Source organism: Apteryx mantelli, chromosome 8, assembly GCF_036417845.1.
Source record: "Apteryx mantelli isolate bAptMan1 chromosome 8, bAptMan1.hap1, whole genome shotgun sequence".
Lineage (NCBI taxonomy): Eukaryota > Metazoa > Chordata > Aves > Apterygiformes > Apterygidae > Apteryx > Apteryx mantelli.
The window spans coordinates 27,415,510-27,429,898 of record NC_089985.1 but is presented as its reverse complement, the minus strand read 5'-3'; the positions used below and the strand labels follow the sequence as shown (position 1 = coordinate 27,429,898).

At 38.0% G+C, this 14,389-nt stretch overlaps 1 protein-coding gene across 13 annotated transcripts in view; it reads left to right on the top strand.

The window, feature by feature from the left end:
• Positions 1 to 14,389, top strand: part of ADGRL2 (adhesion G protein-coupled receptor L2) — a 392,431-nt gene that overhangs the window by 339,497 nt on the left and 38,545 nt on the right. For all 13 annotated transcript variants that reach the window (XM_013961433.2, XM_013961430.2, XM_013961432.2 and 10 more), the window contains 2 exons: positions 1,218 to 1,327; positions 7,047 to 7,847. In XM_013961433.2, coding sequence (XP_013816887.1) covers positions 1,218 to 1,327; positions 7,047 to 7,847 — 911 coding nt within the window. The remainder of the gene's footprint in view (positions 1 to 1,217; positions 1,328 to 7,046; positions 7,848 to 14,389) is intronic.

Genomic DNA, 14,389 nt, shown 5'->3' with positions numbered 1-14,389 from the left:
CTCTACCTTTTATGAGGTAGTGTGAATTATTCTCATACCTGTTTGCAATGTCCAGCTGTGGAAACTCGTTGATACATGATAGATTATTTAGCTTGGGATGTGGTATTCAGAGTGTGGGAAGTAGTAGGGCAATAGAGAAGCTGATGTACCGCGGGAGTCAAAGGCTAGGCTATTACTTAACTTCAGACTTCTGTTATTCAGTTTGCTGACAAATAAAACTCACCCCTGAGAAGATCAGCCAAGCTCCTTTTCTTTTAGTCACCAAACTCCCTGACCTTTTCTTTTTTTTTTCCTCCACTTCCTTCTAACTATTTTTTCTGTATTACATTTTGGCTGTCTCTTCACAGTTATGTGATAGTTTTTGCCTTTTTAAATTCCAATGTAATATTTCTTTTTTATTCTAGAAAACTGAATGGTGGTCCAAAATATCTGTTTATTATTAAAAAAACTTTAAAACTGTTAAATTTAGTAGACTCTAGTGGTTATTTATATATAAAGTTCATTTTATCAAAATGCATTGGTTTCTGTTGTTAAATGCATATGTTTCAGTATTTAGTCTAAAATATATTTTAATTAATTTTTTTGCAACTCTTCATTTTAACTGTTTTTCTTATTTCCTCAGAAGGTCATTCTTTCCCTCTTCCTGTAGCCTAACAGAGGAAGTTTAGAGTCCACCAATTGCTCCTAAAATAATTAAAATGGAAATGTTAATGCTCTTTGTCTACAGTAACTCTTCCAACCAAAATCATAGCTTCCTTGAATCGCAGCAAAAAGCTGTCTGAGATGTAAAACCATTCAGCAGTATGTATATCTCTAAAGAACTAAGGAATTGCTCACTTGTGTTATTGTACGTTATTCAAAACTGAGACCTTGCACATTTTTTCATCTTGCATCATCTTTGACTTTTGCTTTGATTCTGTTGTATAGTAGTATAGAGCCGGTAGATATTTGGGAACCGCTATCTCTATCAGTGGGAATGAGTAACATTTGAGGTAACATCGATTCCCAAATTTAGGAGTATAATGCTTGAACTGAGATACTGTCCCAAAGCTTTATTTATGGACTTTGAATGATCAAGTATTAATTAACTTTGTTGTCTTATGGATTGGACTGCCCAAGCGTGAAAAGAGTTAGCACTGTATTTACCACTTTAGTATTAACTTGCAAATTAAAATGTAATTTTAAATTAATTAGCCTGCTTTTTTTTCCCATTTCAGGTGCAACAACCGAACACAGTGTATAGTAGTAACTGGGTCAGATGTGTTTCCTGATCCTTGTCCTGGGACGTACAAATATCTAGAAGTTCAGTATGAATGTGTTCCTTACAGTAAGTATAATCTTTTTATTCTTGTTCACTTCCTCTGGCCTTCACAATTAGAGCAGGAGCGCTATTATTACATGGAAAAGGACCATATGTTTATGGCCCACTGAACCATTATGCATGCAGAGCATTTGCCGACTAGGGCCTCCAATTAGCTTCACCACGTGTGGAAGGAAGCCATGGGGCGATGCTGGCCAACTGTCTGTCTGTGTTCTTAAGTGTTTGGCTTTTAAGGCTACTGTTTTTCCAGAAAACAAACTCAAATTAGCTATTCAGTAGGCCAGCTAGAAATTTGTACTTTTGCCCAATACCAGTTGCTGACAAATTGGTTTGGCTCACAGATTTCTAAAGAAGGAATTGACTTCAATTTTAATCATGGTCTGCTTGAAAGGCTGCCTGCTGTTGTGGTTGCTTTGGGTGCCCAGCAAAACCCACCACTGACACACTGAGGCAAATGCCTCTCTTGGTAGATTTTGTAAGACAGCTTTGTGCTTCCGGGGCACATTCACAAGTGAACACTGATTCAGAGTGAATAATTCATCAGTAAGTTACTAAAATCTGTTTCTTGAAAACAATGCGGAAAAGAGCGAGAAAGAAATGTTCACTTTTACTGTGAACAGAAAATGTGAATTGTGCCTTGAAATCAACTGCCAAAACAGATTTTTTTGTTGAAAGCAGAGTAAATACTGAAATCAATATTGAGAGCAAAAAAAATCAGAAGTTGTGCTATTTCAGCAGTTTTGTACAATATTCTTTCTAATGCCAGAATTCACTAGTCTTAGACATACTTCTTGTTTCCTTGCAGTAATTAATATTTTTTTCATTGACATGTGTGCATGTTCATAAACGTTCTGCAGATTCAACATTTTTAACTGGTTTTGCTTCCTTGTAAGGTCATTCTTTGCAGTGAATTCTCCCTCGTCCTGTAATTCAACAGAGAAATAGCTGTGTTTGCAGTGGAGTTTGAGCAGTGCACTGATTGTTCCCTTAAGTTATTATTAAGCGTGAATTTCTTGATCTGCAGTAATGCTTAACCAAAGTCACATTTTCTATTGGTACAGGAAACAAGCCAACTCTGAGATGCAAAAACACTGTGGTGACAGTCTATATCCAAAAAGGAAGGAAATGAGTTCTGGCATAAGCAAAGCCATGTCAAAACTGTCCATACTGGTTACTGCACATGATTTTAAAATTCAGGCTTCTTAAATCAGAATACTATTCTGTACTGTTTCACCACATTGAACGTTCACTGATGTTAAAGGCCAAACACAGATCATCTTTTTTTCTTCATTTCTGCTGTGTCATTGTGAAATGGATGCGTTCTGATTTTTTTTTTTCTGTACCATTTGTAGGATTGGAAGCCTACTGCATACAGTGATCCCTAGTACCATTCCTCCTGTGTGTAGTATCGGTGGCTTGTTATAACCATTCTTCTTATGCCACTTTTGAGGAGTGTTGTCTTACCCCAATCTAACCAAAATTATTTTGTTCCACAAAAATGACTTTTACTTTAGCATTATTTTTGTTCCCAAATCCTCAGAAAGAGGGCAGTGCATCTGATTCCAAACCATGAGATCAGTCAAATGACAAGAGGTTACGTTTCCAGTTCCAGTAGGCTAGTCCATAGCGAGAAAGTGTAATGCAAATAATGTTCAAACATAATTTTTTATGTTGTTTTAGGAAGACAAGTGTGGATATATTCTACCGTTTGGGTATTCCTATCTACAGGCATCTTTTCTTTTCCAGTTTTCAGAAGTATAGTGCCACAGCGCGGCCTACCCTGTACTCTAACATGTAGTTATTCTACTTTTAAAATGTTTATTTTTATTTACTGACAATTGCATTGGCATGCCCCTTTTAATATATAATTCTGTGTCTGTCATAACTCAGGATTCTGGATACTTTTTGTCTTTGAAAATCTAAGTTTGGGAGTTTGTTAACTGCAGCATGTACAGTGATGACACTATGCCTAGTTCCAAAATTTTAAAAAGAATCTTCTGTCGTTACCAGCAATCATCAAAAAAGTTGCCAGTTATAAAAGATGAGCTTTGAAGTTTGATTTCAAACCACACTGTGCCTCAGCAGCCCTTTGGTTGTTGGCTGTGTTTTCTCCCTGTCCCCCAAAGCCTATCCTCGCATTTTTCCAAGTCTCTTGGTTGCTGCCTGATCAGTTCCAGTTATCAAGTCCAGTGTTTTCTCCCGTACATGTGCCAGTGCTCCATTGCCGGGCATGTGGAAAGGGCTGAAATCTTTAGGGTTGCAAACAGCAGCTGTTCCGGCATGAGAGACTGGTTAGGAAGGCAGGATGGGCTTTCGTGGGTCTAGGAAGGGAGGTGTTTAGTGCTCACAAGACTTTGAAACTAGAAACCAAAGTTCGGTTATAGTTCTTATTTTTCTGAACTTCATCTTTGGTTATGGCAGGACTGCAAAATTACTGTGTCTCACTGCGACACCTTTCAGTCCATGGGAGACTACAAATAGCTCTAGTACCAGATTTTGTGATAAAAGTTGGGAGCTTTTATGCATTGGAGCTGGTGTGTCACCCTTGTACAAAATGCAGTTTATGATCTTCTCTATGTCTTGCTGGCCTCCAGAAATGCATAGCTGCCTTGATGATCACGCGTATTGATTGAGCTTCCTCTGGGTTCTGTATTCATTGCCCTCATAACAAAATGCTTAATAAAAAGCTTCCTGTGTTTGCATCTTAGAGTGTAGACCTATTGCTGATGTTTTTCTAATCTTCTTTAGTTGAAAAAAAATCTGTTGAGATACTCAGTTGGATCTCCAACAAAACTACAATTCTAAACAAATTTAATAGGCATTGCTTTGTCCTAAAATTAGAATGTTATTGATTAAATTACAAAGAAATTGAGAGAACCATACTTGACATTTCTCTCAATTATGCTGCACAGTGTACGCTGGCACTTTGACTGAGTAAGAAAAGTCAGCCCTTTTATTAATAAGCACATCAAAAGTACCATTTTATACATCAGTGCATTTTTATTTTAAGCCCTTTTTGGACTCAGGAATTCAATAGAAAACGTTTTAAAGTGTTTCATTCTCTCTCTCTGTATTGATTGGACTTTGCAGCATTTGTTTATTTCAATAAGCCCATCTGTCCCTGAAAACTGTGCAGCTTTACACAAATGCACTCAGAGCAGACATGCCACTAATGATTTTTGTTATCCCTGTCTTTTTCCCACTGTCCTATTCCTGATTCGAAGCAGGTATGATATCAATATTGCTCTTTGGCGAGGAATAAGCTCATGCATAATAGTTCACAGACAGAATCATCTGAAAGTCATTAACGCTGAATTGTGAAAACCTAGGAATCCACCTAAGACTGCATCTTCTGTTTACTCGGATAACTCAAGAATTACAAATTGCAAAAAAACAAGAATGTTTCCTGAAGATATATAAATGAACAAAGGCTAGGAAAACTACTGCTCATTTTGACAATATTAAGCGCCTCTCTTCCCCCTTCCCCCCCCTTAAGAGTTTTGGAGTTGTTTCCTAAAGAAACACTAGATTAGATCAGCCAATACCATTCTCACAAAATCATATGTAATTTTGTTAAATGAAACTGAAAATCCAAAACTTCTTATGGAACATACAAATACATTTTTCTGGATAATACCGTAATACTGAAGATGTAATAGCTGTGCAGATAGTTTTGATACACTTCCTTGGTATCAGCAGATACTGTTATAAAGATTGGTACAACTGTCATTTTCCAGGTCATTTTATGAAACTAAGGGAACATACTTCAAAGGCTACTGAGTATGTGAAATAGGTTTTATTGCAAATAATTATTGGAAAGCTATTTACTAGCTAGACTTCAGCTATAACTCATCCTGTAATTTGTTCCTTAAAACTTCCTTGGGGAAAAATTGCTATAGTAATATAACTTTGCTAATCGGGTTTGCTTCATGATTTTCCATGCATGGTGGTGGGATGGGTATTTGTTTTGAACACTTAGTATGACTGTCCTTGCATACTAGCTTGCTGTTTCGGGCTTAATCGGTGATGCTGGAGAATATCTAAAAGAACTAAATGTTAATTTTTTCCTCTCTTTTCTTCTTGCTTACTGTGCTTTTGCTTCCTCTTCCTAGATGTTTTTGCTTGTTCCTTCTAGTCTGATTTTGCAGTTATAGACTAAGAAGTGACAAAATTCTCAAGATTAACATTCAAGAAAACAAATAAAATAAAACCTAAGGAGAGCTAAAGGATGCAAACTGCTTTCTTTACAAGAAAGAAGAGCAGAGGAATGACTGGGGAAGAGATGGGGGGAAGGTTTCCAAAGCACACATACATACCTGTATAATTAATATACTGTATTTCGGATTTATAATTATCTAATTAATATACTATGTATATGTGTGTTAGCACATACATACTATATTAATGTGCCATTTTAAAAATCAACCTGACAGCATAATGCTTTGGGTTTGAGAAGAAGAAGAGTATATATACCATGCATTAGTAAAGTCATTCATTATTTATTCAGGTTCACTAAGTGAAACTACATGCCAACATATCTGTATTGCCTCCTTAATCTACTAAAATGATTGATCCATGTTCACTTATGTAACCTGAGAATCTCTCTCCTGCTAGGTTTTCCTGTTGTCTGTTTCTCTTTATCCAATATAGTGCAGTTCTTATTCTCCCTATATTTAGCGTCTGTTACTAATTTAATCTTTAGATTAATAGTCAATTTATGTTAATCTTCTTTCTTTTTTCCTTGCACTTTTTTATTTTTCTTCCGATGCTTAAAATAGAAGTGGAGCAAAAAGGTAAATAACGTATACAGTCCAAACCCCAGCTCCTTGTTATGTGCCTTATGGATGTTAACCTCTTCCCTTCCCTTCCCCACAACACTCTTATATTACGATAATCAGCAGGATCTCATAAATACACCTCATAAAGAAGTCGACTGTTTGCAATAAAGTGACTTGGCTGCTTAAAGTAGGTGGCGGGGGATAGTGTCTGAAATACTTGGGCTGGAGGGATGACTCCCTTGCTTTTTTCTCTCCCTCTCTCTTTGTCTTTCTTTCCCTCTCTTTCTCTCACCCTTGGGTAAATTCTCGTTAATAAAGTGTCATCTTGCCTGGCTTCCAGAACCCTCTCCATAGCATGCCATGGTTACAGGGTTTCCTGGTCTGTTTCATTCATTGCTTTGGTTGTGTTTTGTTTTCTCGGCTCCTAATTGCTTTCTCTATATACCTGATGATTTGTTTTGTTTCTTTATTTTTAAGCGAGGCACCTCCTTTTTCAGCCTCCCCACTTCTTAAAGTTCTAAACAAGTCGAAGTGATTTTTTTTCGGACTGAAATGACCTAGCGCACTGCTGCACACCAGTTAAAAGCTCTGGAGCGTTATTGCGTATTCATTAAAAGTCTTAAGATGAAAATGCAAGAGTAGCTCTACATTTTCAGCTGTCTGTGTATGCCATTGAGCCTTGGTCTGTACTAGTGAAAAATGTTCCCATCCACTTCCCATACTGGTACAGCAAGAACATGGTAACTTTAAGAAAAGTGGATGATAAAGGGTGATAACTGCATTAATTATAAAATAAGGTATAATCCAGTGCCAATTAAATTGATTTTTTTTCTTCCTGACACAGTCATTATGATTTACCTAGCTTTTTTTTTCTTTTTCTTTCTTTTGATTATGAGACAGTTGTAATTTGACGTAATTCTTGTCTTACTTCTCTCTGTGACTGTTAGTTTTTGTTTGCCCGGGGACGTTGAAAGCAATTGTGGACTCACCGTATTTATATGAAGCTGAACAAAAAGCAGGTGCTTGGTGCAAAGATCCTCTCCAGGCTGCAGATAAAATATACTTCATGCCGTGGACTCCGTACCGCACCGATACTTTGATAGAATATGCTTCTTTAGAGGACTTCCAAAACGGACGCCAGCAGACAACATATAAACTTCCAAATCGAGTGGATGGTACTGGATTTGTAGTGTATGACGGTGCTGTCTTTTTTAACAAAGAACGAACTAGGAACATAGTAAAATTTGACTTGAGGACTAGAATTAAGAGCGGAGAGGCCATTATCAATTACGCTAATTACCACGACACTTCTCCGTACCGATGGGGAGGAAAGACTGACATTGACTTGGCCGTTGATGAAAATGGCTTGTGGGTGATTTATGCCACGGAGCAAAACAACGGGATGATCGTCATTAGCCAGCTGAATCCCTACACCCTTCGCTTTGAAGCCACGTGGGAAACCACGTACGACAAACGGGCAGCGTCGAATGCTTTTATGATATGCGGAGTCCTCTACGTCGTCCGGTCGGTGTATCAAGACAACGAAAGCGAAACAGGCAGGAACGCCATCGACTACATCTACAACACCAGGCTGAGCAGGGGCGAGCACATCGACCTTCCCTTCCCCAACCAGTATCAGTACATTGCCGCAGTGGATTACAACCCCCGAGACAACCAGCTGTATGTGTGGAATAACAATTTCATTCTACGGTATTCTTTGGAGTTTGGCCCACCTGATCCTGCCCAAGGTAAGATGTTGGGTTTTCTCATTCGTAATCTCTGTGTACTTCCACTCAGATTGCTGTGCTAAGATGTCTCGGGTCTTAGACTTAGCTTTTGGCAGAAGGGCCAGGAGGGTTTCTCAGCATGATGCTGGGCAGCGCGGAGTTACGCTGGTGCAAGGCAAATTAACAGAACCTGTGAAGAAAGAGAATTATTTGGTTTACAGGCTTGGATTTTTTTCCTTTTCTTATACAGGAATATAATATGTCTGTGTCTGAGAATGAGCTGGGGCATTATTTACTTTACACTAGCAGTCAGTTTAACTTTCTGTAGCTGAAGTAAGTTTTAGTTCATTCACGCTGAGCCGGAAACATGTTTGTGTTTGTTCCATGTTACCTGCCTTTTAAATTGATTACAACACATGTGCAGACCTTTTAACTTCATGGCGCCAGCAGCTGAGAGTGACGTGTGCTGGGAAGTCCCAGAGGAGGTGTATGGGGTTAATGTGCAATACCAAGGATAAATATTTTTTTGCAGCCTTATTTTCACAGTTTCTAATGTCTGGTTAGACAAGATTATCTCGCATCTTTGTAGCAGTTTTCTTGGTAAGTCCATTACAGTTGCAATTCATTTGATTTGAAGTTAGAACAACTACCTAGAAGGCAAGACACTAACTGCCAAAAGTGAACAGAAAAAAGCAGGCATTTAGGACTCAGATATCCCTAAAAGAATGACATGAATAGGCACAGCCAGATATTAGCACCTAAGGGAGAAAGTAAATTTTAAGAGAAATACTCTGTGACAGAGGAAGATGCATGCAAAAAAGAATAGAATTTTGATTAGCTGCTTTAGTAATGAAGGTAATACTTCACTTCTCTCTTCTAATTGGTATACATGTTTAACAGACCTTTTTCTACTTCCAAAAGGTAGTAATAATGGCTTCTTAACATGAAAGGTAGCTATCCTGCTTCAGCTAAGCTGGTTCGTGCACAGCAGTACAAACTATGCAGTGTATACGCAGTTACATCAATACATTCTGGTATAGCTGTTGCTAGACATGCAAGTCTATACAATATACCAGAACAAGACAGTTTTAAGCTAATATATTAGTGCTCTCCAGAGCCAGGTGAGGATACACTAGGAAGCTTGCAGTGTTGCAGATCCAAGTATGGTCTCGAGGGCCACCTGGCCAGTCTTCCAGCAAGATCTGCTGGCTGCATAGGAAGCGAGCCCCTTCCCGAGGGAGGCTTTGGGACTGCTCTTAGCGTAGATGTACCCACCTATGTAATTAGAGAAAAACTTTATTGTTTTCATTTTCGTGCATTCTCATGCATGTCACTTGTCGTCTGGGTTAACTGAGGTGATGATGCAAATTCTCCAAAGCTTTAGAAGTAGGAGGAGAAGATGGAGGTGCAGGTTCTAAGTAGCTGTTGCCATTCAGACAACTGCCCTAGAGTTTGTTCCAGGTTGGTATCACGTTAATAAAAGCATACATCATAAATGTGGCAAAAGCTAATCTTTAAGTCACTTCATTGGGGCAAAAATTGTTAAACAAGGTACAAAAGGGCTTTGTAGGGTCCTTCCTTGGCTTTAATAGACCCCAAGACCTTTCCTAATGTTTTTATTATGAGAGAGTCTGTAAGGTACTGAGTTACAGTACACATCATGGCCACATCCCACCTGGGGCCAGAAAGAGATTTGGGCATCCACCAGCCCCCCTTGCTGCTCCTGGGTTTCCATGTGCAGAAGGCGGCACGTGAGGCAGCTGAGTGCAGCCGGAGCTGGACGAGCCGGGTCCGGGGCACAGTGCGGGGTGCTCGCCTCTCATCTAAGCGCTTCACCCGTTCACCCATGAAGATGCAGAAAGAATATTTTGTTGAGTGCTTTGTGGCTTTTAGTTCTACATGCATTATGGGCTCAATAAATACATTTTGCTCCTGACCCTTTTTAACTATAGAGGCTATAGAAAGACATTACGTTTATTTGAATATACGTGTGATGCATATATTCAGAAGAAGTATTTTTTCCTTCATAAAGCCAATACCCAGTAGTTTAATTTTGTGTGGATTTGTATATGGCAGATCTAAGAATATGTTTTAATTCATTTCCTCTTCAGCCTAAGCCAATTGCCTGTAGTTAAAGATATACCAAATTAAAGAAAAAATTATCTAATATGATTGTCCTTGAGATGTACTACTATAAAACCATAAAGAGATTCTGTACATTTCCTGACTCTGTATTTTATTTGTATTATATGTTCAGTTCCTCTTTGTTTCAAAATAAAATCTATATAAATTGAAGATCAATCCTTGCATTGTTGTGCAGTATAAGGTTCTGCATATGAAATACACATTTTGATTTTTTTATCTCATGTGGAGTTAGATCAAATTTTCTGCTCATACATATATTTGATGAAGGATATTTTTGTGTTTCTTTTGTTCTGATCTGTCGGGTCGACTCAGATTTCTTAACCATCTACTCAAAGACATAGGTGTTAGGATAACATTTTTTATGTCTGCTAGCACGAGAACCTTCTTTTTTGCTGTCTTTTGTGATGGTACTTTAATATCCAGTATTTAATGGTGTCACAAGGTCAGTGCCTCAAAATTGGAAGTCCTGGCCTTTCCTGTTCGAATGGATAACTTGGGGCCATCGTGGAAAACTCAGCTGTCTGTGTTCCTTCTGTTGCTGTGGGAGCAATAATGATATATAGACACTCGCTGATTTATTTTTTTCCCATCTATCTGTCTTGGCTACCAGTGCTTGTCTACGCCGTAACTTCTTACTATCAAGTGCTTCAAAAACAAGTTGTCTTCCCTTATAGAAAGACTTCTTTGTCACCTTTGAGTCACGCTGTTGACCTCGAACTCTTACTTTGCTCCCAAGGCCAAAATACTGGATTCATTTGTGACTCCAAATCTGCCTTTTTTCTTTCTGTTTTTTCTTTCAGTTTTAAATGTGCCCATTGAAACCTCTGAAATACCACTGTAATTAACCTAATGTTGACCTTGCATTTGCTGCAAACCTAAACTATCTCCCCCTATTGCAGCTGTGTATGTTACAGGCTCCCCATATCCTTATATTCTTAATCTTCAGAAAATGCTTCAGATTTCTAAAACTAAGGACGCTGCAGCCAAGCTACCCTTTTACCCTAGAAATTGGGTTTGCTGGCTCTTTCTGCCCTCAGGAATGCTCCGCCTTGACTTCATTCGTTATCTGTTGTTTTTTCTTCTCTGTTCTCATGGAACAGAGTACTGTATATATTACACTACATAGATCTATAAATGATATTCGGAGATATGGCTGACAAATACCGCTTAAATGTTACAGAACAGCACATTTTCTAAGGTTAAATGAAAAAATTATATTTAAAATTAAAAACCTTAAATTAGTAATAAAATGTATCAGGTCCTGCAAACAGCAGCTATTAAAAATTCAAAACATTTTTTTTTATATATGCTTGGTAAGTTTAATGGGTATGTCCCATACATTCTTTCTAAAGGGGTATTCAGGGGACCCGAAGAATCCTAGTTGGCAAAAGGAATTTTTAAAGGAATTTTAAATTAAAAAACTCAGGAAGACTGAAGGGAATTTTCTTCCTAAAAAGTGAATGAGTTATTACATTGTAAGGTTTCCTTGGTAACAAAAAGAAGATAAACCCTTTTGTTATGTTTTAGTGCATTAGGGAAAGATTTCATCTGTACTTATTCCAATTTACACTAACTGTGAAAAGCTGTTCAAACTGGAGTTCAGTCTCCCCTTTTGTACCATGATACCCATCATTAAGTTTTATTGGATCACTGCAGGAAAATATGGATGTTGTGCGTGTGGACAGAGCAAAACCCTTGAGAGTACCATCACCGATGGCTTAAAATAGTAGAAAGCTAGTGCAGATAAATCTTTGCAACTCCCAAGAATCTACGATGAAGTCATGCAGCAAATTGTTAAGTAAATCAGCTCTTTGCTGTTATCTCGAATCTGCTATCCTACAGATTGATTAAAGAGTGGCTGTACAAATAAAGACAGCATAATGGGGACCAGATAGCACATTTCTTAATCATAGCTATTTTGCTAATTTTGTAGCATATTTATTACCATTTACAGGTATAAATTCAGAAATGGCTGTGTAAATATTTTGCTTTCAACTAAATGGGATTTGGCAGGGTCAATAGAATGCTGGCCAGAATAATAGCTGGAAACTATAGGTAATTAAGAAAGTCTTAGTGGCTTCCCCTTATGCACTGAAGCATAAAAACAGTTAGGCACATTAGCAGGAGTCAGCAGAAGGCAGGGAGATCCCGACTGCCATAGGTTTCTGATCCCTGTTGCTTTGCGTGCTAGCTCAGTGTGTGACACGTTTTGAAAAGGAAAGTGGGCGTCTGTATTCTCAGATGTCCAAATGCATTTAAATGTCTGACCTATAAAAACATACGTTTAACTAAAAAATCAATGCAACCAATTTCTAAAATCATCTAGAGATGAAATGAATGAAAAGGGAGATGAAAATGGAACCATTAGAATTTCAGAAGTGATGCATCATCTAGGCATTTCAATAAGATTTTAGTATCTAACATCAGATTTTTTCTTAAGTATTTAATGCCTACTTAGAGTTGAAACCTGTTAGCAATCAATACCAAATAGCTTCAAAATTAATGCCTTCTCTAAATCTACTCTTCTCTGTCAGTTGGGGAAACAAAGTTACTATTCCCTGCTGTCCTGGGCAATTGTGTTATGTTTTTTTATAGACATCACACTGTTAAACAGGTGTTAAGTTTTACTCCAGTGGCATCTTCATTTTTAGAAACAGATAGTATGCATAACTATTTAAATCAGCTGGTAAGTAATGCATGAAACAAATGCAAATTAATTATCCTCTACTTCTGTCTTTGAATTTTCTTCCTGTTATTCTTTTCTTATTTTTTATTTTACAAAGACTGTCTGCAGCTGACAATGAAACAGACTTATTCTTAAAAATAAAAAAAAGAAGAAGAAGAAGAAGAAGAAAGGAAAGAAGGCAGCAGAAGTTTTATTTTTCTCCTTGGCATGACAAGCCCAGTCAAAAAGTCCAAAATAGAATCTCACATTGTAAAACCTGCTGTTTTGGAATTGGACAAAAATTACATATCTTCAGCCTTTTACAGTCTCATCCATGCTGCTTGGAGTGATAGGTTAATAACCCCTAAACGGAGATTGTTCTTCTTCTTAGTTGCAGCTTATTAATAATCACTGCCATTATCTTATATCTGTAAAGCACTGTGAAAGACAGTGTATGGGAGCCTGCAGATGCCATCACCCATGGCTTGCAGAACGAGAAACATCAGGTGGTGGCAGCTATCATGTGTCTGCTTAAAGCCCAGGACAATGACCTTGCAGATTAAGTTCCCCAATAGGTCATTAAAAACAAAATGATCTGCCTTTTAAATGCTAGATGTATTCCTAAAGTGGTGTGTTCGGTTGGGTCTTGTTTTTTCAACTTTCTCCTTTCCAAGACTTCCAGCGCTGCCTGACGTTCCATGGTGCATTCTTAAATATATGGAGTTCTCCATTTTTTATATGTAAAACAAGAGGAAATCTCTTAGAAATGTTCTGTATTCTTTTAGTTTTGTGAGAGAAGTGGTTTAAAGTGATTTTCCTAGAAGGTCTTCCTAAATAAGTTTCAAAAGTATGTATTACTGCTAAGCTATGTGGGTCATATTTGCAACATAGATGATATGCTTTAGAATTCGTTTTAATGACTAGCATTAAAATTGGTGTACCTAAAGCTGCATAATGACAGCAGAATATCTTAGCTCAGGGTTCAGCACAAAATATGTCCTGAAAATGGTCACCTCACTGCTAAACTTCCGGCACTTGGTACGAGTTCCTACAGGGCTGTTTCACTCCTGAGGCAAAGGTAGCCTAAGCGCTACAGGACTGCGTACTGTTAGCAGTATTGCTAATACTGATTTCAGTGATTAAAATGTACTAACCTGCGCAGTGTGTTAGGGGATGATGGGAATAACTGGTCGTCGCCTGCCTCGTTCCCCTTCCCCCAGCAGCTCCTCTTGCCTGGGACCCGGTTGAGCAGCAGTTGCCTGACGCTGCTGCAAGCAATTGCGATGCTTTGGGCAAACATAAGTTGGGAAAGCGGTAGCAGGCCGGTTGCATTGTAATCAAAAGGAAATTACAGCAGTTGCCCAAGATGTCAGGCAAACACTTGCAGCACAGATACAAAGATTTGAACAGGTTTTCGCAGTAGCTGGCTACACAAGAAGTTCCTCACAATTACATGGGCTGTTTTCAAACAGCCAAGAATTAGACTGGACAGAAGACACTCTCTGAAGAAGTTTCTCACCTGTGAGCAAGAAAGGGTTAAAAAGAACATCTTTGCACATGCTCTTTAGAAATAGATTCTGATGTTCAAAAACTCCACTCTAAATTCATATAGAAACAACAACATAAACTGATGAAACTCGTAAAAAATTGTTATAACTGGGATATAATTAAAAGAGGATTTTGAAATAATAGTTGTTTATTTTCCAAACTACTGAAAGTTAATCTTATTCAAAACACAAACTTAAAAAACATC